Genomic DNA, 26,132 nt, shown 5'->3' with positions numbered 1-26,132 from the left:
CTGCTGTGACAATTGAGCCCTCCCTGTCCTTAGGGGGTTCCAGAGGCCATTGGTACTTAGGCTGATTCTGGTCCTTTGTTCCTAGATGAGCCTAAACCATGTGCCTGACTTAAAAGCTGCACCGGAAGAAAAGGAAGCAGAAAAATGTTACTGTTTTGTTCCAGTCTGTGCCTATGTTGATCATTACTACTTGAGGTGAATACCCAGCCTTTCCACTATTGTCAAACCACAGAGTGTATTTGTGTAGTAAAATTAAGTTCAATGCAAAGTCAGAGCCCCAAAATCTCATAAAATGAGCTTTGGTAGTGGTTTGTAATAAAAGAACACAGTTCAAATAGTTCTATTTGATCATAACGGAAAAAGCATTTACAATACCCTAAGAGAAAAAAAACTAGGCGATGATGAGAAGCTGAGTGGAAAAAAAGGCACACAAAGCCTTATATTAATAAATGAAGCCTATTTATTACTTCAAGTGTTAATGGTAAAAAAAATTCAGCACAGCTGCTGCATTTAAAAAAGTGAAACTACATTAAGTACTATGTTTCTAGTTCAGTAAACAGATGAACCCGATGTCCTTTAATGACATAATAGTTGAGCATTATACAGTACATCTTATGAAGACCCGTAAATTAAAGAACTACTTTTAAAATTTAGTGATTATAAAAATTCTGCATTCACAGCTTTAGCTTCTTTTTCCTTCCACGTCCATCAGGAGTACCATCCATTTTGCGCTTCTGTGCCTGTAAGGTAAGTTATCTTAGTAAGTTATTGTGATCCCCAAAGCCTGTAAGCAAGCAATGCATTTCAAAGCAAAGCAGAGGGAGAGGATTTACACCTTGGCAGCTTTAAAATGTGAGAAACTGCAACTGTTGTAATACAGCAGATATGCACAGGCTCCTGAGGACAGCTGCTGGTCTGCACTCTTCCAATTCTGGCAGAGTACAACATCACAGCGGTAAAAAGTGTATGGAAGCACAGGAGGATGTTATAAAGCTTCCCGTTTATGAAACCCTATTTCTAAATACCTGGTTAAATAGACTGTGAATAGTTGTAAGAGACTTACTAATCCTCCACTCAAACTTCACTGATTTCTACACACTTGCAAAGTGAGTTGTGCTTCTAAGTTGGTTTTGAGACAACAGTTCTAGGCAACAACTTGGAACAAAAATCTAAGTATGTAAAGTTGGTCTCCATCTCCTGTGTACCCCTCAACAATAAACATATAGCTTCTATGGGGATAAAATTTATCCAAAGTCCAAGACCATCTCTGGTTTATTCTACCAGGGTAAATCTATACAGCGTTACCAGCTTCGCGATCCAAACTGTTACACGATTATCTGCTCCAAATCACGTCAGCTATGATTTAGAATCTCAGCTGATTTTCTTTTATTTGACACCCACAACCCTACTAGCTGAATAACAGCATGAACTTTAAGGAGCTCCTAACACTTTGGAGCAAAGCTTTTCGTTGCTTTTAACTAATTTTAGATGTTGCTTTTCTGAGACCATGAGAAAGGCACTCTGTCTACAAATGAGCTTTGCTACCAAATGCCTTTTTAAATCTTACCGAAGATGGTTTTGGTCCACGTTTCTTCTTTTCTGCCTTTTCCTTTTCTTCCAGTTCCATGTTTTCTCTTTCAATGAGGGTGATCAAAGTATTGCATCGCCTTTGCAGCTCCTAAATTGAAGAAGATACTCACTACCTTAAGCAGCCACTTAACATAAAAAAATAAGAGTATGAGAAATGCCCGTAAGCTCTTAAAAGTTGTGCTACATCTTGGCAGAGGAAGAAGAGATGAATTTTATGCGTGCTTGCACTACAAATCACGATGACTTTGTAAAATAGCACTCGGAACTTTGGTATCTCCCTCCTATAAGACTTTAGTACACGTGCCATCCACTACAGCTGTTGGAAAGCCTGTAAAAATGTGATGTCTTGTACACGTGCACACAGCTCACTATTTCAGAAGCTATGTAACTGGTGTGTTAACTGTGGTGTTACAGTTGCTCATGAACCCAAAGCAAACCCCATCACTACGTACCATTGCAGTTCTGGACTTGAGAAACCAGTCGAATCTGAATTGCGGGGAGTTCCGGATACACTGCCTTAATTCATCATAGACATTTTCTTTGTCAAACCCCAGCTTGTGAAGCATACAAATGAGAAAGCGATCTTCCTCCTCAGTGTAATTCTTCCCTTTATTAGTACCATATGATATTCTTAGCTGGTGGAAAGGGGCTTTGTATCTGCCAATCTAAACAAAGCAAATACGATCACTGAAAAACTAGTATTTCACAATTAGCACAGAACTGTTTTACAGGAAAGCTATAAATCACATGAAGACTGGCAGATGAACAATACTAAGTCTAAAAGAACTAGAACTTTTATAAACTCTGCCAAGTCTCCACATGCAAGGAACGGGGAATCCTAGATACTACATTTACCAACACCATCAAACTGGTAAATTTTGGTTTAGACAACGTTTGAAAACTGCCAAAATCTGCCAGGCTTTAGATGGCAGAGATTCTTTTTAACATACAAATCCTCAGTAATGGTCAAAAATCAAGAGTGAAAAAGATAGATGAAACTGTAGCACGTCTGACACCATTCTTCCCCTGACTTCCCTGGAAGGGGTAACTAACTGGTCAAACCTGAATAGGGGTGGAAATTCTGATACGCTGTCTTAATTGTCCACAACTCTGTTCTTACCTAACCATTGGTGGTGCAACACAGATCAGAACAAAATCTGCCTCTGCTCACAAAGTCTTCCCTTCTGAAGTGCTCTAAATGTGTACCTAGCACTTGCAGTTACACAGCTCCAAAAGAAACTCCATTTGTTCAAGCAGCACATAGGCGTGGGGAGCGTAAGGGCAATGGCTTCAGGTACAGCCTCCGTGGCCAGGACAGTGCTTCTCAGGAATGGAGAAGCTACGGGAAGCAACTGAAGACACAGAAGAGGCAAATGCCATGCACAGCATGTTGGGCTCACACGCCACTAACAATGGCTAGACAGAGTCTTCCATCTTGCCTCCTTGGCATGGGGAAATACAGGAAAGAAGAAACACAGCAAAGATACCTTTGTATCAAGTGCTTTTTTTATGCTGATTCGTCTCTGAATTCTGGCTTCTCCTCTTTCTATCTGAGCCATGATCTTCTCTATGTCTTGCAGTTCATTACATCTTTCCCAGAAGACAGCTGAGAACAGAACAATTCATTAAGTCTACTACAGAGGAAAGCAACCAAGTGAACTTAGGTTACAAAAAATCTGTGGCCACTACATATTCACTCATACAGTGTTTACTGTATCCCGCTCTTGAGGAAGGGGAGGTAATACAGGTGTAAAGATGCATGAAAACTACTGGTTGGTAAGTACAAGGAAAAGTGCAGCCTCTCCAGCAAAGCACTGTTAGTCAGCATTCTGTTTTGTAAAAATTAACAAGAACTGCAAATGTAGTAGCTTTAATTATGCAGGGGCTAAACAGGGTAAAATCTGTATCAGTAGGGCCCAAAGCCATCAGTACCCTGAAAGTCTTCAAGAACTAAGACATTCTTGCAAGAAAGATGCTACCATGTCAATAGGCAGTTCAAATTAGGAAAAGCAGCAGTAGATATGGACTCATAGAGGTGACTACTTAAAAAGTAAAGTTACCTGAATACTCGATGACTTCTTCAGGAGTTTTTCCTTCCACTTCTCGTGCTATATTTTCAATGTCATCACGGCCCCACTTCTCATTGGCTTTTATGAACTGGTTAAAATCTCTCTTATTCCAGTTAGTGAATCCCTTTATAACAAAGAAACATTGCACATAAGTTCAAGATTTGTCTTTCACCAAATTTAATAACTTCCATAAATGTCTTGAAACGCTTCCATCACTCCAAAAGTATTAAACCTCTGCTTTCTCTGCAATTCAATTTTGGTAGAAAAACTTTTTATGCTGCAGTGACTGTAGTCTCTGTCTCTATGCTGCATGATGATTAGCATTGCCTCTCTACCTACCTGTTTGTTTTGGATAAAAGTCTTCAGCTCATAAATTCGTCCCTCCTACCACTATTTGCTGTAAGAGAACAACAGGAACACTTTTTGAGAATATCCCTCAAGTGAACCAATAGTATTCATAATGGTTTTGTCAAAAAAGGCCCACCAAGTGCCTCACAGATGCCATCAGACATTTTCTCCGGTTACCCTTCAACTAGGTCTATATCTATCTTGTGAGGATCGCCAGTCAGGATGGAAATAACACTGCTGAAATTATCAGAAGCTGAAACAGGCTCATCTCAGATTAGCAATAACTTTTGCCAACAGTAAAACATTCTGCCAGCCATGTTAAGATTCAGCCACAGCTTACATGATTGCACTGTTGTTCTGTTTTTAACAGTAAGCCACTCCAGTGCATTACTGCTCGAACAAGAGATCACATCTAATAATTAACCCCTGGGAAAATACAACATGAAAATCTAATACCCAAATAAGGCATAACAGGCCTAGACCTGTAACAAATAATTTAAATGTACGTGCTACTTAATTATATACCTGTTCAGCTTCTAGCCTCTTCAAGGGAAGGATACTATCATCCACTTGAGCCTCCATCCCGTTAGACTCAAAAGCAAATTTGGTCAAAAATGCTTAACGCCTTCTTTACCTCAGTCTTTAGTAACAGCAGCATTTATGCTGGGGAAACTCAGCCCCCTATGCCAAGAGAAAGGGGGTAAGGAGCAAAATGTCCCCCCTACAATTCAGGAGGAGATGGTCAGTGACCTGCTGCTCCACACCGATGTCCACAAATCTATGGGGCTGGATGGGGTACATCCTAGAGTGCTGAGGGAACTGGCAGGGGTGCTCACCAAGCCACTGTCCATCATCTATCAGCAGTTCTGGCTGACTGGGGAGGTCCCATCTGACTGGAAGTCAGCCAATATAACAACCAGAGATAAGAGGGGATGGAAGGATGATTGGGAGATTACAGGCCTGTCAGTTTGATTTCAGTCCCTGGGAAGCTGAGGGAGCAGATTATCCTAAATTCTATTATGCAGCACATGCAGGACACCAGGTGATCAGGCCCAGCCAGCATGGGTTTATGAAGGGCAGGTCCTGTTTAATAAACCTGACCTCCTTCTATGGCAGGGTGACCCACTTGTTGGATGAAGGAAAGACTGTGGATGTTGTCCACCTTGACTTCAGTAAGGCATTTGACAGTTTCCCACAGCACACTTAGGGAAATTGGCTGTTCTTGGCTTGGAGGGGCATACACTTTCCTGGGTGAAAAACTGGTTAGATGGTCCAAAGAGTTGTCACTGGAGTTAAATTGAATTCGTGGCCAGTCACAAAAGGTGTCCCCCAGGGCTCAGTACTGGGGCCTCTCCTATTTAACATCTTTATTAATGATCTGGATGAGGGGATAATAAGTTAGTAAGTTTGCAGATGACACCAAGCTGGGTGGAAGTGTCGATCTCCTTGAGGGCAGGGAAGCTTTACAGAGAGATCTACATAGGCTGGATGGCTGGGCCAAGGCCAATGCCATGAGTTTCAATAAGGCCAAGTGCACTTGGGCCACAACAACTCCCACCAGTGCTTGGGGAGGAGAGGCTGGAAAGCTGCCAGGCGGAGAAGAACCCAGGAGTGTTGGTTGACAGACAGCTGAACATGAGCCAGCAGTGTTTTAAAGTGGCCAAAAAGGCCAATGGTATCCCAGTCTGTATCAGGAACAATGCTGTCAGCAGGAGCAGGGAGGTGATCATTCCCCTGTACTCGGCTTTAGTGAGGCCACATCTCAAATACTGTGTACAGTTTTGGGCTCCTCTCTACAAGAAGGACATGGAGGTGCTGAAGCAGATCCAGAGGCAGGCTACCAAGCTAGTAAAGGATTTGGAGCACGTCTCACAGCAAGAAAGAATGAGGGATCTGGGGCTGTTTAGCCTGAAGAAGGTTCAGGGGAGACCTTCTTGCTGTCAGCAACTACCTGAAAGGAAGCTCTAGTGAGGCAGGGGTTGGCCTGTTCTCCCTAGGAACAAACAATAGAACAAAAGGCAATGGCCTCAAGTTGCAACAGCGGAGGTTCAGGCTGGATATTGGGAGGAATTTCTTCACTGAAGGGGTTGTCAGGCATTGAAATGGGCTGCCCAGGGAAGTGGTAGAGGCACCGTCCCTGGAGGTGTTTAAGAGAAGAATTGGATGTTGTACTTAAGGAAGTGGTCTAGTGGTTGATAGGGCTGGGACAAAGACTGGACTTGTTCTTAAAAGTCTCTTCTAGCTGAAACAATTCTATGATTCACTTTGAGTCATAGCTGAGGAAAACTGATAATTCACCCTGAGGGATTCACTTCCACATGGGAGTGCTCATTTGGCAGAAGACACACTTTAAATCCTGTGGGAAATAAGTGGCACATCTGGCTCTACAGCCAGCTGCAGGGCCCCACAGCCCAGGGAAGGTGGCACAGGCTCCAGCCACTGCAAGCACTGGAAGCCAGACTGACACAGCGCTAGTTCTGACGAGTGAGACTTAAACCACACAGAATGTAGATCAGGTTCAATAGAATCTGAATAGTATACAATATCAGTGCAAGTTCTGAAAGGGATCCAGGCCCACTACACCTCTTCTCAGAACAAGAAGCTGCAGCTGTGTTAACGGTGGCCTGTGTGAATCAACGACTGAGAAACGTTCCTGCAACACTGTAAAGCACAGAACAAGGTCCTGCTCATTTCAGTCTCGCTACAGACCCAACTATACCTGGGTTAGAAGTTTCTCTTTCTCTTCTAGTTCTTCATCGTTAAGAGGTTCAGCCTCATCAATCTTAAGCTGCTCTTCCTTTTGTGCTTGGGCTGCATTTGGCAGATCAGGATTACGAGGTACCTGAAAGGTTTTGTATTTTGTAGAAGATGATTATTTTTTCCCAGAGAACTGGTGTCACTTTTTTTTAAAATAGAACCTCACCATTTATTCAGTTCAACATGAATTTATTTCATTTAAATTAACCTGAAAGTCAAGACAAGCACACAGTTCTCCCTACTCTTGCAGTAAACTGTTGCAATATGTGAATTCTATTACCTTGTACCCAATTGTTTTCCTATAGTAGAGAATCTCTTTTTCCAAAAGTTCAAACAGGCGTGGAGGAAAGAACTGAAAGTCCTGTACATTTGGCTGTTTTGGAGGTCGTGGTGCCTGAAATACATACATACAAAGTTTGTAATTGATTCCCTTTCACATTCAGAATCTGTTTGCTTGCAATAATCAGTTTACGAGGAAAAAACAAACCCAATACAACAACTTTTTTTGTTACAAAGTAAACTAAGAAAGAAAAAGGAAAGGCCTCACCATTCAAGAGACAGCTACAACCAAGAAGAATTCAATAAGTAAAAGGTCTGTGAGAAAATGCAAGAGGAGGAAGACACTGGGAAAGTCACACATGCATCTCCTTGAACAAAGCGCAGCAATAAGGAAGCCTTCCACAGGTAAGGAAAACTTAAAGCTGCTTAAATAAAAATAAAACACAAAACACTTTGGTCTTACTGTCCTCTAGCATGTGAGAAAAAAGTAAGAGGCGGCTGAAACTTGTTACTTTTTCCTCAGAAGTTTGTCTCAAGCCTTTGGATTTTTCCAAATTTAAATTGCCTCCTCAGTTTATAAAAGTGAATAGAGTACTTTTTATGGATAAAGACCAATTTATTGCTTTCAGCTTTAACTATTTCTCATCCATATTTGAACAATTATGGTTTTTTAAAAGTAGTTAACTCACCTTGGGTGCTTTTGGCTCACTGACTCGAAGCGCCTCCCTGAAGTAAGCATCCACAGCATAATTGGCTTTTCTTTCTCGTTTAGGAGGTTCAATCCACTCTGTAAATGCCATCTATAAAAACAAATTCCCACCACCCCAAAACTATTAAGACTAAGCCTTACAAAATAGTCAGACTAGCTACAAGTTTTATATAAAAATTAGGTCTACATTTAACCTCACGAAGTAAGTAATAAAACTTATAAACAGTTTTCACAGATTATGTTGTACTTTGACAATATTTCTTAAATAAATGTGGTTCAATCGCATAATTTGGTGCTCTCCTCCAGAAGAAATTGAAATGGTACCTTCTGTTTTTCTCTGTAGTCTTCCCCTTCAAAATTATACACGCTGGACTCTGTATCCATTGTGAAATTCCTGAGTGAGCTTTCACCCATCTTTGAAAGTTTTTCATTCATTTCTGCAGTCTTGGAGGAGGGAGAGAGGAAAGAACAGTAACAACTTTATTATAAACATCTCATTACAACACAAAAACACACAAACACGTTTAAACACTATGAAAAGCCTCAGGAGCAACTTCCCAATTCTCTCCAGCTTACAGTTACCAGCTAGGGATACACTTAACTGCCCATCAAATTTAGTTCTACAGGTGGGTTGCCATTTCTTTAAACTTTCTCTCACCTTCTTTGCGCCTCTTTCCAAAATGTGATCAATATCTTCATCTGTAATCTCACTCTCCTTTGAGGCAAACACGTGTGTCGCTCCATGTCTAATCATTTGCAGCATTTCATCCTTCCCAAGTTTATTCAGGTTTTGATCCACCAGTCTTCCTGAAGATAAAAGCATTGGAAGAATGCAACTAACTAATGAGTTTACATTACAGAAGGGGCCCATAATCGAATGATCTTTTTCCTCCTCACATTTCCATGGTAATGCTATCGTTTTTCCTCTCAGTAAATGCCAAATAAAGAAAAAAACAAAGTGAGCAAAAGCTAGCTAGAGATCACATGTGTTTCCTTTACTATCCACAAATTCTGTTCAAACAATGTTTTAGATATGAGATTTTCCACCTAAGCTTTGTTATGGTGCATGTTTTCACAATTTCCAGAATAAACCTTATTGAACACTTTTTTTCAGAAGATACTGATTCCAGTCAAGTCAACCAAAAGAGGTACACTGTCATCACTTTGCCCCAGCTATTGAAAATGGTCAAGGCAATAATTTCTGCAGTTCAAGAGAGCGCTTTAAAGAAACCAAATCAGAATACACCCACTTGTACGTGTGTATCATGAGGGAGGTAATCAAAAAGTTACTGCAGAAAGAGCCTTCCCCTGCAGTAAAATAAACTTTTTGTACTCTACCTTCAGAGTCCTGCTGAGGCAAAAGCCACATTGCTGTTGATTGTTAGTCACTGATTTCACCACTGATTTCACCACAGTTTACAAGTTGTAATAACAAAAGAAAAGAACCAGGTCATATCTACAAACAAATTGCCTTCATCTACTTGCCTTGCTGAATGACTATGGAATCCAGACGGAGTTTCATTTCTGCACGTTCCACTATTCTTTCTTCCACAGTGTTGTCTGTGATAAATCTGAACACACGAACAGTCTTTGTTTGCCCAATTCTGTGTGCTCGATCCTAGCCAAAAGGAGTCATAAAAAATTCAGTACTTGGTTTCCAGCATAATGACATAATTAGTCTTCAATTGTCATTAGTTTCAACATACTAATTCTCAAAATGGAATAGCATAGGTTAGTTAAATTTTTATAAACACCCAGTTAAGGTGACTACCCAAGGCAGCACATTCTTATCTACAGTGCAAGCTTTGGGATGGTTTTCTTCAAGAACGTCAACAATGAATTATGTCTTCAGATGTCATGCCTAAAAAATACTGTGTTTTGATTTTTTTGTTAAATTGCATAGAAGACTGGATGCTTCTGACCTTAGGCAATCTTCTCTAAAATCAGAGTGTTTCAGAAATTATCTCTGTACTGACCAAAAAGTACCTTTCTCAAAATCGTTCAGTTGTGCCATAAATATTTCAAGGGAAAATACAATGCACCACCTCATCTGACTGGCAAATCATTAACCACTGAGAGAATTAATATTCTGAACATACACCTTTAGTGGTAGCTTTGAACTCGTTTTTGCTAGAATACTTGAGAACCTACAGCTTAACTGAAATAATTGAAAAGAAACTTCCAAGATTTGTCACCAAAAGGACTCATATGGCAAAAATCACTGGTAGTTTTTACAGAGCTTTACTGTTTTACATAGCCAGTAATATTCTTGACACCACTCCCAAGGTTGCAGATGTATGCAAATCTACTTCAAAAAAAAGGTGGTTGCTCAAAGGAGCCTGATCACTTATCACCATAAAAGCAGTTTTGAAAAGTTTAATTCAACTTCTGTCTTGTTTCAAAGATATCAGAGAACCAAGTATAAACAGATTTATTTCCACTTGCCACAGAAGAAAAACTTCATAGCTTGGGGATTAACACATTCCATGGTAGATCTTTTCTTTTTTAAAAATAAAAGTAGCTATTCTCATTAACTACTACTACTTGTAGCATATACTCAGCATTTCCCACTGCATAAATCATTCTATATACTAAATGTGACTAAGGGTTCCAATGTACTGGAACTGAAAAAGTCTTGAAAGTACTACTTCTGTCCTAAACCAAGAAAAATATCTATTTATTTTGGAAATAAAGAGTATTGTGCCATACATACATTTCTAGGAAACTTTTATGAGAAAGAGAAGAAACGTAATTTCCATCAGGATTCTTACCATAGCTTGAAGATCTACTTGTGGGTTCCAGTCTGAATCATACAGAATTACAACATCAGCAGTAGCCAAATTGATTCCAAGCCCTCCCGCCCGTGTACTCAACATGAACACAAATTTTGAGCTTCCAGGTTCATTATATGCATTAATAGATGCCTAAATAAATAAAAAAGATCATATCAGTTAAATGAAATGTTTTTTAAAAGTACTACTTTCACTTAAATAAAATACTTCACATTTTAAATACCTGTCTTTCGTCGTGTGGTGTTTGTCCATCCAGTCGACAATATTCATAATTTCGCCACATACAGTAGTCTTCCAAGATATCTAGGACTCTGGTCATCTGACTGAAGATTAAGACTCTTGAACCTGTTTGCGGAAAAAAGTTGCCTTATGTTTCCACCAAAACTTAAGATGTACCAAACTGCAGGCCCACATCACCAGAAATGGAAGAGGAACAGTTCCACGTACTAAGAAGAAAAAGTTGCAATTTCAGAATCCACGACATAAAGAAGGGCTGCAGCTGATATGTAATAGTGGCTTGTGCAGGGCTCCACTGCCTACCAGGGCTAAGCCCCAACAAGTCCTCTTTGGAGTCCAATATGGGGCCTGAAGGGTTCCAGATAACAGATGTGTCTGGAGCATGCTACAGCTGTTAGTGCCATCCAGCTACTCATTGGCAGGCTCCCGTGCTTGCCCTACGGGGCTTGCCTGCCTGCTTTACCATATACTAGCCTCTGGTTCACAGCTGCCTATTTGTTTATTTCCTATTGTATCCTTTATCAAAACCTTGCCAGATACAGTCAAGTAAGATAAGAACACAAGCATACAAACATCAAGGAGTACAAAGAATGAAATTTTAAAGTATTCGGTTTAGACTTAAGATATCTAAAAATATTTTTTCTTAAAGACTTGTCAGTTTCCTTATCTGCAAAGGGCAACATCCAAAAAGCCATAAATGCATAGTAATTTATGCATATACACACCACCATTTGCAGCCTGCTTGGGAGAGTCAAGTAATAACCAGAATATTACAAAGCTTCCACTTCCCCCTCTATTCTCCTAGTATGATTTTCTTTTTGTCCTTTAGACCCAAGGTCCTGCTTAAAATGATCACTTCACTTAAGATCAGGTCAATTTTAATTTTGCGACATCTCAACACAAAGTCTCATAGCAGGAAGAAACAAAGACAAAAAAAAAGGGCAGTGACCATTGAATTCTTCTTCTGTCTTACAATGACACTTACCACCACAGCTGCTTGAATGACATCTGAATACAAAGCACAGGTTATTTTTATATTACCTAAGGCTGAGGTTTGGACTTGGCTTTATTTTTCTGCAATGTCTACCCAGCCACAAATTCTCCACTCCTCAGACAAAGTCACTCCAGTAACCAAACTCATTAAAATGAGTTAAAAATTCATTCCAGAGTAAAAAATTCTGCAGTGACTTCTACAAAATCGTATTTATGAGCTTTGCTTTATTTTAAAGTTATTTATGTTTATTATGTGAGTGTTCCCTCACATTTGTGTGCCTTAAAAAATTCACTGAAAAAAAATTAGATGCCACTCAGAATCATATCCAACAAGACTAACATTTCACAAAGGATTTTACTTTAACTCTACATGAAGATTTCAACTCTGAAATGGTACTTCCTGACAAATTAAAGGAGTGGCTACAATAAAGGAGTGCCTACAATAACCTAAAGCCCAGATCGACTGGTGTTTCTGTGGTTTCAGCTTAACTGGGATAAAAAAGAAGAAAAAAGATCCCCAAAACACTTCATCACAAAAAGCCATAACAGACTATTGATCCAATTACTTATGAAGGTACTTCACAACCTGTTTTCGTCTTTACTATTTAAGCTACAGTGCTTGACAAACTGGCATCATGTTAGAAGCCAACAACCATCCTGACTGAAGCGTGCTTGCTGGGTTTTGCTTAGGATACATGGAAACATTAACAAGCACCGACATTCATTTCTGTCATTGAACCAAACGACTCTCAAACAAGGAGATGCATACCTTGTTCTTTCAACTTTGGAAGCAATTTGTCCAGTACTACCATTTTGCCACTGTTGGTGACCAAATGCATATCTGTTGTGTAGGGTGGACCAGGTTCTGCTCCATCAAAGAGATATGGATGATTGCAACATTTGCGCAGCTGCATGAGGATATTCAACAGTCTCATTTTGTCCAGTTTCCCAGCCGAATTCAAGATATCTATGTCCTTCATTAAGATTCGTGTATACCTATGGCAAAGAAACAGGCTGTTGTAACTATATATAATAGAGATGACTTTAAATAATAAGCATAGTCAAAAGCTCAACCCATTCCCCATCACCTCATTTCATCAGGTAACTCTCCCTGAGATGCATTTTTTTGACATCACAAGGGTCACAATCAAGTTCCTCACAACAACCAAGCCACAAGCAGCATATTCCTTTTGAGCCTTAACCACAGCACAGTCAAGTATATGAATTACCATTCCCGTTGCATTTTGCTGAGACCCACATAAATTTTAACTTCCTTCTTGGGAGGCAAGCTTTTCTCTACATCAGCCTTAATGCGACGTAAAAGGAATGGTCGTAGCACCTGGAAGACATTGCATCGTTAAATGTATTTTGGAAACAAATACCTAACAGGTCAACAGAACAAAGCAGTGAAGTCATGCTCTATCATAAATCCTCAAACACCAGACCTATAACCAGATACCTGAAAAAGGAATCTATACAGAGAAGTTATTAAACAGGGGAATATATGTGTGCTTTCTTTGGAAGACTCACAGACTGGGGCAGAATTATCTTTCAGATGGTTCTGTGGCCCTTGAATCTCTTTAAATTTTGCTTGGATAAAATATTTAAAAATATTGTCCACAAAGATACTATAATGCAGGCTTTTCAGAATCCTGAAAGCCAGAACAACCAACCCTTCTCTCCCCTACAAAACAATTTCCTTTTCAAAAAAATAAATCGTCTTCTGAGGTTCACCAACCTATTCTGAAAGTCTACCATAATTTCTAGAATAAGCTACCTTAGTCTAATATTCTGTCACAAGAAGCTTTAGAAGAATTTTAGAATCCAAATTAAATATAACACACAAAAAGCAGAAAAACTTACCATGTGAAGACGTTCCACCAACTTTTGATCCCCTAAACAGTTGTTTGTATCAAACCATGAATCAAAGTCCTGTATCAACAAAATCACTGGTATGTAAGAAGTTTCCTTTCAAGGTGCATTGACATAACTATGGTGAATAAATACAACTCAAGTGATTCTCTCACATAGTAAGTTAAAGAACAAATTGCTCTCTTTGGTCTGTATTTATAGAAACCTACATAATAATGTCTTCAAAAAAAAACCCAGAAAAAGTCTATACCATTAGAAAGGGCGGGAAAAAAAAACAACCAAAACCAACCAAACAAACCACCAATGTTTGAGTCTTTTTCTGTTGAAAAAGATTCACTCATATCACTCCATTGGACAAATTCTATATGGAAGCAGCATACTAATGCATTTGATGAAAAATGAAAAAGAAAAAAATGTTGGCGTAAATGTACCACATAGTTTCCTTTGTAGAGATATTACACTCCCAATCCATCAAAACAGTTAAGCATGTGCTTCACTTTGCCAAGTCTCTTGCTCATTAAACAAGTAACTCCTGACTTAAAGGAAAGAAGGCTTAGAGAAATAATGAAGTAACTTAAGAGTTAAATATAACAAAGTCAGTTGGTTTGGCCATCACAACTTTTAACCCTATTTTGAAATGCAGCAGAGATTATCCTTACATTATCATTTTAAATAACTCTTGTATCTGCTAAGCTCACAACAGTCCTTAAAAAAGGCCCAGCCAAGAAAAAAAGACTGCCCTAGTACCCAATTCTGAAAACGCTTCTGTCAACCTATCGTTACCGGTAACTACACAGATAACTCCTAACTATAGCTACCCAGGTCTATTTTTCAGATCTGGAAAACCAGTAAAGTTCATTTAATTTGATCAGCAGAAATGAAGACTTACTTCGGATGAGTTAAAGACATCTGGCAAAAGGAAGTTCAGAAGTGCCCAGAGTTCGTGTAAGTTATTCTGAAGTGGAGTTCCAGTTAATAGCAGCCGATTTGTTGTCTTGAATTCCCTCACAATTTCTGACAACTGAATGACATTGATACATGAGCAAGTGTAAAAACATTGCCAGTCCCCACATTGCCACCTAATAACCCCATAAATCTCTCTTTCACTGTAAGTAAAAATTACCTTTGATTTTTCATTTTTAATCCTGTGGGCTTCATCTATAACTAGGTATCTCCAGTTAAACTTTTTGAATACTGACTTCTCTTTGATAAGCATTTCATATGATGTTACGCAGACATCCCATTCTCCAGGCAACAACACGTCTCTGACGAAGGCAGCCTAGACAACAAGGTGGCAGGTCAGTTACTGAGGCTTTGTCAAATCTAAAACCAAAAGAATGTGCTAGTGCTGGTAAAATTTTAAAAGAGTAGTGACACTAAATTTGAAAGAAAAGATAAAATCAATTAAAGAGACAGTATAAGACAACCATTGTAAAGCTAGACAATTTTGTCAGTGCTGAAGCTGCTCAATCCTCGAGACAGAAGAGGAAGTGATTGCAGCTTTAACTTTTGGCTTTGGAACTTGCAGATTACTACAAACACATGGGAGGTGTTCCGTAGCTGAATTGTAAGATCAGAACTCAAACTCGACTTTCTGTAGGTTTGCTTTGGGTTTTCTCAAGTTTTAAGTCTAGAAAATGGTAGGTTTTAAATATAAAAAATCATCCCATGCATAGCTTGATTTGGCTAACTGAATAATTCCTGTACTGCTAACATCCACGGTTAAATGCGGACATGGTAATTTCTCAAATTCAAAGTACATATATATATATAAAAAGTCCAGATTTAACTCATAAACAAGAAATATCCAGAAGAACGAACAAAAATTCTGGATTTAAAAAAAAGATGCGTTAAACAAATCCAAGGTATCAAATCTAGATGGACCTGTGGCTGCCAGAACTTTCTAGAGTTTCATCAATATTTTTGTAATTTCTAATCCAAACAACTCTGAAAGTAGAGCTAGATGCCCTTAGAATAAAACCAAATAATTTGCTGAAAAAAGTCCAAGTTTAATGGCACCAATAATAACCCTTCCATCAATAAATGGGTAACTCCAGTTGACAAATCTACAGCTGTGTCATCATATTTCATGTGTTTTAAGTTTTCTTTGATGAGCTAAGAAATGAAAAGCAAAGCAGCGAAGAACTGATACTTACGTAGCAAAGAGAATGACTGAAATAGTAAAGCCCTAAGAGTCTAAACATTGTTTTTTTCTTTTAATTGACAAAATCTAAGCTAAATAAGATCTGTTTGTGTACCACTTGTACCAACCAAACCACTTGCCCTCTCCAACATCGAACTGATAACTGTTTTCAGAAAACATTTTCTTAGTGACAGATCCCTTAACTCTCTTCAGAGCTGCTGCTGCAGCCAATACAACGTATTGTACTATGTAGAGCAGAAAAAATACTTTTTTACAGATTTACATTTTCATACAAATGATGGCAATTTACATGAAACATTTTGTTTTCCTATTTTAAGATGTATCAGGTTTGTTGGTCTATACGGTGCATTGCCTTCACAAAAGGAGAGAGAAAAATTTTGGACAAGAAATGATGAGTGTAAAGTGATGAAGCTGGGTAACATACATGTCAATTCTAAGCTGGTTATACTTTAAGTATCTGTCATTTAGATTTGTAGTGGTTAAACAGTAAGACCTACAAATATCCTTTCCTGCAAACAAAGGCAAAGGTAAAGGACAGCAAGATCACGTGCCAGATTTACATAGGAAGAACAATCACATCAAAACTTACTCGTTGGTCTTTGTCACCTATCAAACAAACTGCTCGAAGTGTAGGAACCCATCTCTTAAATTCATTCATCCAGTTATGCAGAGTAGATTTAGGAACTAACACCATGTGTGGACCAGGAATATTTCTGTAGTGTTTCATATACCCAAGCAGAGAAATTGTTTGCAGCGTCTTCCCAAGACCCTGTAAGAGATATTAATGGGTCAGAAAAATAATATATCTGGAAACACCTTTAAAAAACCCAAGAGTGAGCTCTGCATTCAACACAGAAGACAGCCTGTCTGAACAAATGAGTGAGATATATTGGGAGACAGTGCTGCTCACAAAAGGCATCAAAACCTTGGTTAGGAAAAGCTCATAGTATGGCCTCCCAAATTTAATATAAAAATGTACCAAGAATACCACTTTCAACCCTTGGATTAGAAGTTATAATTTTGCCTTACCTTTCAAGCAAGACATATGTTTAGAAGTGTAAGAAAACATTCTTTCATAAAGTTTTGTTTCATAGACTGGGGTATACTCAGATTATTGATTTAGAGGTCAACAAACTTTATAAACTGGAAGTATGTATTGAAATAAAGTGATTAAATTAAGAGCCCTGTAAGAAGGCTTTTAAGCCAAACAAAAACGTAAACAGCTGCATATGTCAAAGAAGAAAACAAACACCAAGCTTCTTTAGAAGTACTCTAAGTACTGTGTTCTTTATTCAACAGATATTTAAAGCTTTGTATCTTCACTGTATTATTCTAATTAAACCAAAACTGAGCAAGATATGTAAAAACCAGATCATTCACATCATCTACATTTTTCAAAAGATTACATTTGAAACACATGGGATTTAAACAAAAAAAAAAAGAAAACCATCATAGCAAGTTTGGTTCTAAAATTCAAGTCTTTGCTTTCCCAATAACCCCATTCTACCTGGTGTAAGACATGGAAAACTGTTTACAAGCTGTGTGAAACGCAGTTAATAAAGTTCAAAGGGTTTACTATGTAAGAATAATTAAAAAAAAAAAATTAATAGCAAATACTTAAACTCTTCATGACAAGATGTATTTTTGGGATACCCCAAAACTAAGGACATATAAAGTTTCCCAGTCATTTTTGTTTAAAATAAGCCTGCTCCACTTAAAAGCATACTCAGAAAAAAAATAATTCCTCTGTCCATAAGCATGTGTCAAAGAAAATCCTTATCTCATTCAAAATTAAATGTTACTAAACAATAATTTTCATTATTTTGTCTCAAATTTACCTTGAAAAAGTTTTATTGCACTGAAAATAAATTACCAAAAGAAATTATAAATGCAACATACTGAAATAAAATTAGATTTTTGTTTCTCTTTATCTGGTCCTTATGAAAATTAGATACAACTAAAAATGACTTAAAGGACAAAAAAACATATCAACTTCCAAACTACTACAATTTCTTACACATCCATCCCTTGCCTTTCAGCGGAAAGAATAAAACCAGAACCAACAGCTACTACAGGCCAGTGCTGACTGAAATGTCCATGGTCATGGTGTGAAAGATGCCAACACAGCTCTCTAGTTACATCTATCTTGGCACCACTTTTCCCCGAAAAATTCCCAACGGTGTAGCTCTTACTGATCTTGAGATTTGTCCATATAGGACACTTGTATGCTGCAACCTCCACTTCACCCTAACAACTGGAGAGCTCGCACATCCAATCTCTTCACAAGGGCAGCTTCAGCATACCACAACAAAATAGCTGCAATTTAGAGAATGGAGGACACATTCTATAGATTAACTCCCCTTCACCAAATTTTCTTTTTCTAAAGGTTTACAGATTCCCTTTTCATATGCCTATAACTGCCTGCACAGTTTATTTAAGACACCTGTGATGTTTTTCACGTTAGTGACTTAAAACGCACTAGAAACATAAGACTTGGCAAATTATATTTTGCATTTTGTGCTACTGAAAAAGCCATATCAATAGCTGAAGCACAATTTTATTGCACTGCATGTGTACACAAGTCCCCAGAAACACAGGCTATGTGCGTACCATTTCATCTGCTAGGATACCATTGATGCCATTTTCATAGAGAGAGATAAGCCAGTTCAGTCCTCGGACTTGGTAATCACGCAGCTTTCCCCATTTAACATCTAAAAGATAGGAGAGAATAGATTAAAAGATTTCTAAAAACATACCAGAGACTTTCATCATCCCTTGCCTGCTAATTGACACTGATTATCTAAGCTACAGACCAAAATCAAGTAGTAAATGTCACACAGTAAATCCTGAGGACAGTGCAGATTGGAGACAAACATGTTAATATTGCTTCTGCAAGCTACCGTAACAGCTTTGTTTCCTGCAAGAATCAAAAACACATAGAAATTCTAACTCTAGAACCTTTCAAATTAGAACACAGTCAAACTGCTAAAACAACAGAAAACAGAATTGTCCATTAAGTGAACTGGAAGCTGTTAGGTACTTTAAATTGCAGCAGAGGATAGGTTATGTAAGCAAAAACTGCAAGGTGACAAACTTAAAGACGGAGCTCTTTTCTAGTAGCTAAAGTACAGCTACTGGATTTCTTTCTTTCTAGCCTGACTGAAAATAAACCGTCCCTCACTAACATATTTTATCCTATTAGACAGATCCTGGATTTTTTTTTTCTCCTTCTGTCCCTCCAAATTGTTTCATTGTCCTTGGGAAAGGTAAAAATAAATTTCATTTTAAGCAACACTGTCAATAACAGCAACAGGGACCAAAAATAAGGGGAAAAAAAAAATAGAAAACATACATGATGGAGATTCTTCAAATCGAGTGCAGACGTTGGTTGTCTTGGAGCTTTCTGTTAACAGCTCTTCATCTTCTTCCTGCTCTGTTCTACGATGGCGGTAGCTGAAAAAGGGCAAGAAATAACTAAGTTTCTGGCTAAACTGAAAAAGACATGAAACCGTTCTGGAATTAAATCTAATATTGTTGCAATACAGAATGCAAACATCCAAAGAAACTTCTACTGGGATTATTCAAAAGAACTCATGTTTAGCTGATGAAGTGAAATGTTGCTTTTTAACTCTTAAGCCACTAGCTTCTTAATAAGGAGAGATGACCGTGTTGTTAGCAGGCTCAAATAAAAGAGCAAAGTGACTGCAAAGGGATAAATGTGTGTCAGTACCAGCCTTTAACTACAAGAGAGGTAAAAGCACTGTATTTAAGAGTTCTGGAACATCTGTCAAATGCTAGATACTGTAGACATGTAAGCTGTAATGAAGGCTCATATCAAAGTTTTTGTACTTTGGATTTTCAAGCTGCCTGTAAGGTGCTGTATACTGATGTTCTCCCCGAACTCTTAAAACTTGTAGTCACCAGCATTCTACTTCTCTGACCCCACTTTTCCTCACACTGGAATACTTTCAATGATGATAATGCTTTATCACCAACATCAACTACTTATAACTTCTAGAATTCTTAAACAACCCTCAACTTAAAGTGGGCAGTTGAAAAAAAAAATCACAATTACACAAATGAAACACACACTGGAATAGGACAAAGGACTAGCAAGTTTAACTTACGCTTCTAAAGTACAATAAAATCCATAATTACAGTACAAGTTGGTCTACATGTCATCACTCACTCGCCAACTGACAGTAAATTCTGTTTCTCATCCTTCTTTATTCGTGGACGTCCAGGTTTCATTTTCAAAGGTGAAGTTGGAGTTTTCTGAGCAGCAGGTTGAATGAAATGAGCAAACAACTCAGTCTGCTTCAACAGATACTCAAATCTGTTTGCTCTGTCTGTTTGCTGTTGAGGAGAAAAATTAAGTGGGACAAGTGTGAGACTTGATGCATAACTTCAATGCATAACTTATGCACAACTTCAAAAGAAAAAGCTAACAAATGCTTTTCAAACAATATAAATTCACATTTCTTTATACACATAGCTCAATTAACAAAGATGAGATGATTAACATAACAATTTAACTATTGTTGACAGGTTTGATAATCTCTTCTTGTGTGACAGCTAGCCTTTGCTTTGAAACAAGATCAAAATTGCCAGACAGACCTGCACTAAGGCTGAAATCTGACTTTGACAGAAAGATTACATGAGGGTCACTACACAAGGCCAGGGCTCCCTTAAGAACTTTCTCCTGTCAAAAGTGATAGTCCCACTCCCAGAAATTTACCCCTACTCTAACATGCACAGGATTCTTCAATGAACTTGTTCATCTCACTAACCTGGCAACAACTATTTTCTATCATATTAGTTTCCTGTCTGCTTACTGGAACACACAACCTCCTTGTGATGCCAGATAAGCCAAAGAGCTGGCATAAAAGGGGGTGTAGAGGGCAGAAGAGCCAGTACCTAGAAGCCAGACCGCGCATTTCAGCAGCAGAGACCGCCTAGATAAGCTCAGCCTAACTAGTCAGACTGCCCTGTTTGATATGAGCTGCTGCTTCTGTTGTGCGAAAGGACTAAAAGAGACACCACAAGTATCTAAAAGGTTCAGTTCCTTTGAGATCAGTTCCATTTGGAATTAACACACCTTCCTGAGGCCACATCAAGACTTAAGAACAATCAAGGCAGGAAACAGTTCCAAACTTAAGAGCAACCACTCTGAGGTTCTGCCAGCTGCCACAATATAACCTGATATTTAGCAACTTGCACAGTTAACGGAAGTCAGTGTTCTTTGTAAAAGGGAACATATGTTCCAGACTTCTGCAAGAGCAACATCAGCTCTGTGAGCATTCTCTTCAAAGCAAGCAGTTCCTGCACTATGTAAAAGACAGGAAGATGAGGTGAAAGGAAAAAAAAAAAAGAGGATGAAGAAAGAGATCCTCCATACCATAAGAGTCAGACTTATGCTAGCTGTAGTTTAACCTTGACTGATATAGCTACAATCCACATCCACTGAATTCAAGTTTTCCTGCTTATTTTTCACAGGATACTATTTGCTTACTTCGCAACAGTTTCAGAAGCTATGGTAGGTAGGTTTCAAAAGTTATGATGGTAAGATGTTATTACTATCCAAATTGCTAATCCTTATTTGTAAGTACTTGTTTTGCTGGCTGTGAAAAGGAGAAGTAGAAGCAAAAGCTTCCTTGTTCCAAAATTTTAGTGAGGAATCTTCTGCAAGTTTTGGCACTGCACACACATCCTCACAACTCTTTTTTTGAGCTTAAGGATATTCCTTTAAGAGACTAACAAACATTATCTTTATCTTTTAAATTGGCCACAGACAAGAACAGTCTCTCCTCTACAACCATGAGCTAGCCTTCCATCAACGAAAGAAAAACTTTTCCCATTTTCTTTTCCAGTGCATATTCTGACTACTGTGGCAGGAAAATACAATTCTCCTCATAATCATCCCTGCCTAGAGACCAAAAGAGATGACTTTAAGTTCAGTTTCTTCAGTTTTCTGGGAAACAGCAAAAAGAAATTAGCAGAAGACAACTGCGTTATTTTCAGTGGCAAGAAGAAATAACACAGGAAGTAGCAAATTACAAGAATCAGTTTCATTTTCCTACGAAGAAATTCCACATGCAGTCACTGGAATTACGAATATGAAGCAATTCCACATATAGTAACAGACACTGGAATTACAAACAGGAAGAAAGGAAAATAGGGAGAAAAAGAGAAGGAAAATGAGATGGGTCGGTGAAGAGTTGAGAGTTCTATTACGCACATGCAAAACTAAGGAAAATAAGTTTTCTCCTGTCTAACCCATGAAGCACAGAGCCACTCACCTTCAAAAGAGGATCTTAACTAGAGTTTCACAAAGAACAGACTAAATTTTGTAAAAGTTAACAAAATCTCTTTCAGTCTTGCCAAAGATAAAGGGTTTAAAAGTTGTCCAAGGCTTATGTTCAGCACTTATCCTAAACAGCAAACCCTTCATCACACTCCTGTGAATTCTGGAAGATAACCTTTATTTATTTCGACCCATAAATTGTACTGTCTGAAAGATCCCACCTACTTAAAAGTTGTACTACTGAAGCATACCTCAACTGAAAATGAATGCAGTGGCTACTCAAAGCCTTATGCCAAATCTTTCTTTTTACTGCTCGCTCCTCAAATATAAAGTAACACACCTTTCCTAGAAAGGACTGCTACTCTGGTAGTTGAAAAATAATATTAGGAATTATTTTCCTGTATTCAATAGCAATATAAAAAGGGCCCTCGACTTGATTCGATATGATGGGAAAGTAAGGTAGCAGCCATTTAAATACCTGTGGATGCTTTCCTAGAAGATCTTTCCCTTTCCAACTGAGAAAGTAAACATTCAACTCCTTATCATTCCCCTTGTCTAGAAGAAGGACAACCATACTGACAACTTCAAAAGCAACTTGACAACTTTTTATTATATTTTCCCCCAAGACATTGACTATTTCCCATTATTAGAGCACCTCAAAGCTCCTAAGACTGTACTTCACAGAAAAGGCAAAATACACTAGCAGTTATTCCCACAAATGACTGCAACAGAAATGGAGAAAGAGCAGAGAATAACTGAATGAAGAGGATCTGAGATTTTTTTTTCCCCCCTGGATATTTTTTTTGTTTCAGTTTACTTAAATTTTTCTGAATAACTAGACAAAGTTTTATATATCTTGAAGAGATTTTAAACTAAATGAAGTCTATTTTAAGCAACTAAGTACTGGATAGCTGTACTCAGTTGCAAATACTACATACCATTTTCTCTTCGTATGTAGGATCTGCTTCCGGAATTTCTTTTTGTTTTCCTGGTGATGCATCATCAAAAGATTCCTGAGACAAAAAATAATGAGAAAAACAATTATTGTCTGAACAAGGGAAGATATCCACATGAAGGAACATAGCTTGTTTCAAATTACTACCTATGCACATCAGATGGCACAGTCTGCTTTGATATTGCTTTTACTGCTTTGATACTAGTCAGTTTTCGATTACTTACTGTAAAATCACTTCAAGGTAGAACAAAGATCCCTGCCACTGGATGAGGGACAGAGCTAGATGTCCATAATCCGATTTAGCTCCATCATTAAAGCATCACATCAATGTAAATGAGAGACACAGCTGTGGTCCAGGAGCTTGGCATATTGCTTCTAGAGTGCTGAGCCAAAACCTCCTCAATTCCTCCTCAAGCTAGCTCTGGAGAGCACTGTGAAAGAACTAGCTCTGTCCCCAGTGGAAGGGTACTTAGAAGTATTTGGGGTTTTTTGCTTTTTCCACATTACCCCAATCCCTCATCATTCTGAATCAAGGGAATATGTCTAAATAAGAACCTAGATCGCATTTTTATCCTGGGAGCAGAGCAGGAATCTCAACAACATCAAATAATTGTTGTTATCACCAATGATACCACTACAAACAGAAAAGCAAGTTGGTTGGGAGGGGGCAGTCCTCCCTCAGCCCCTTCCTGACAAATCTTTGACATACTACCTTCAGTTATTCTTTCAGATCAGGGGTTTTATATCCTTGTCTCTCCTGTAATTAGGTTAACCCTCTCCCCATCACCTCCCACATATCATCTTCTCTTCTTAAAACCAAAAACCCCTTCTGCAAAGGGGTTGGACTAGATGATCTCTAAAGGCCCCTTCCAACCCTACTATTCTATGATTCTATGAAAAAGAACTAAGCATAAAAAGTTATGGCTTTAAGGTCTTATCAACTAACATCTATATCTTCTTACTTCTTTTCCCACTGGATTTAGCCAACACCCACCCACCAGTGAGCACAAGCACAGGACACCTTGAACTTCTGTCCAAAATTCAGAATTCTCCTGAAATGCCTAACACATGAGATGTAGATATGCAGTAGCACACCATCCAATCTCATAATAGGCCATAAAGATGACAAGTCCTTGCAATTTAATTGGAGCCCAAGAAAAGCAGTTCTGATCAGGACTGTCAAGAAGCTATTTCAAGTGGAACTTCACTTTCTGCAAGAGAATCCCTTCCCCACTGGAAAAGGGACTAACATAAGTACAGAGAGAGCCCTTGCACACGGGTGCCTCAGGAGCACGCGTTTCAGAGCCTCCACGCGCTTAGCCCCAGCCCGGAATTGCCCTATTTTTACAGGTTCAAGCAGGACTCATTACCCACAGTGCTTTGGCTACTTGCTCATCCGAAAAATATGCCATTTGCAAATTTATTTAGATCAAGTAGGTTGGACTGTACAGCATGACTCAGAGCACAAAACACTCCGCACTGAAAGCAGGACCAACCAGTTTCCTCGCATCATTAAAGAAACAATACCGCGATAAAATTTGCATCTCCGGGGAATCACGCAACCCCCTGAAATTTCTGGAATAAGCACCTGTTGCCAAAACAACCCCCCAAACAATCCCCCCACCAGCGCCATCCCCCTCCCAAAAAAAAAGTTTGTAACCGCTTTAGTAGACACTAAACGTTACTGCTTTCTAAAGCAAGCAGCTGCTCATCGCTGAAAGCAGGAAGCGCGAGCGACGGCACGGCTTTTCGGGGACGGAGGAAAGGAGAGGAACTACTCACAAAGGGCGGATAACTTGCCTAAAGAGAACTCTGCGTGCGGACGAAGGTGGGGGAAAGATGGCTACCCGCCCCGGCTGGAGCAGGAGGGCGCAAGGGGGGCTTCCCCTGCCCTCCCATCACCCCGCTTCAAAGATTCAGAAATGAAGTGACCCTGGGGCGAGACCTCCCTTCGTCCCCTCGGCGGCGGCCGGCGGAGGAACACGGGCTCCCGGCGCTCGTGGGCGGCGGTCGGTTGCGAGCAGAGGCGGAGGGATGGAGCCGCCGCCCGGGGCCCGGCAGCGCCCCGAAGCCCGGCCCGGCCCCGAGCCCGCCCCTCCATTGTCTCCTGCGGCCCCACGCGGCCCGGGAACGCGCCCTCATGGCGGGCACCTGCCGCCGGGCAGCCGGGCTCATCTCCGCCGCAGCATCCCCAGGGTTCGCCGCCGAGTCCCGCGGAGCCAAGGAGAGGGAGAAGGGGTCCCCAGTAGGTGAAAGCGCCTGACCTCCATCTCGATGTCGCCTCCGGCCAGACTGGCAGCGGAAGGAATTGCCCCCGCGGTTTCACTGCTGTTGGCGCCCGGCGGCGGCGCGGGCAGCTCATCCGGTTGCGCCGGCGCCAGCGGAGGCGCCTGCTGCCCGGCGGACATGATCCCCGCCGCAGACAATGCTCTACCGGGACCCGGGCCCGGGTGGCTGGCTGCTCGTTAAGGGAGGGAAGGAGGAAGAGGTCAGCTGCCCGGCGGGGGGTGCTCTGGGGAAACGGTGCGCTGAGCTCGGTCGGCGGCCGCCACCGCAGGCCCGTCCCCGCTGCCGCCCCGGCTTTCCCGGCGGGCGCCCACCAACCAGGAACCGAGCCGGCTCCCTGCTCTCGCGAGAGCCCCAACGCCGGCGTATGGGGCAGCAACGGCCAGTGCGCGGGCGCAAGCCACCGCCTGCGGGGGACGGGCTGCCTACGACGTCACCACTCGGTCCCGCCCCCCAACGGCCCGCCCGCGTGAGCGCGCGGCCGCCCAAAGGCCGGCGGCGGGGCGGGGCGGGGCGGGGCGGGGCGGGGCCGGGCCGGGTCGTGCGCCGGGCAGCCAACCACCGGGCCCTCGCAGGCTGAGCGGAGCCCGCGCCGGCCCAGGGGGGCGGGACGCACCCCAGCGCGTGCACTAGGGCGGCGTCGGCAGAGGAGGGGAAGCAGCGGTGAGGCTCCTGTAGTTCCGGCTCACTGCTGCTCCCTGGGTTCATCGGCCATCCGTTGTAATTAAAGCAGGTGACCACAGTGTGGTTTGAAGCGTTACTCATAAAGTAGCTTCG

At 40.3% G+C, this 26,132-nt stretch overlaps 1 protein-coding gene across 1 annotated transcript; it reads right to left on the bottom strand.

Moving 5' to 3' along the window:
- Positions 1-437: 437 nt before the first annotated feature.
- On the bottom strand, positions 438-25,713 carry SMARCA5 (SWI/SNF related, matrix associated, actin dependent regulator of chromatin, subfamily a, member 5). The gene is made up of 24 exons (XM_061992227.1): positions 25,334-25,713; positions 23,053-23,127; positions 20,000-20,166; positions 19,163-19,263; positions 18,421-18,521; positions 16,400-16,579; positions 14,770-14,925; positions 14,536-14,667; positions 13,638-13,706; positions 13,004-13,113; positions 12,544-12,770; positions 10,768-10,889; positions 10,524-10,676; positions 9,234-9,370; positions 8,411-8,555; positions 8,077-8,196; positions 7,733-7,843; positions 7,045-7,158; positions 6,727-6,849; positions 3,651-3,783; positions 3,078-3,196; positions 2,043-2,255; positions 1,568-1,678; positions 438-740 (listed from the first exon to the last, which is right to left on the bottom strand). Exons 1-24 carry the CDS (start codon positions 25,475-25,477, stop codon positions 675-677), a joined length of 3,129 nt encoding a protein of 1,042 aa, XP_061848211.1. The 5' UTR covers positions 25,478-25,713; the 3' UTR covers positions 438-674.
- Positions 25,714-26,132: the final 419 nt, after the last annotated feature.

The sequence above is a fragment of the Colius striatus genome, chromosome 3 (genome assembly GCF_028858725.1).
Source record: "Colius striatus isolate bColStr4 chromosome 3, bColStr4.1.hap1, whole genome shotgun sequence".
Classification (NCBI taxonomy): domain Eukaryota; kingdom Metazoa; phylum Chordata; class Aves; order Coliiformes; family Coliidae; genus Colius; species Colius striatus.
This window is presented reverse-complemented; position numbering and strand designations above follow the sequence as displayed.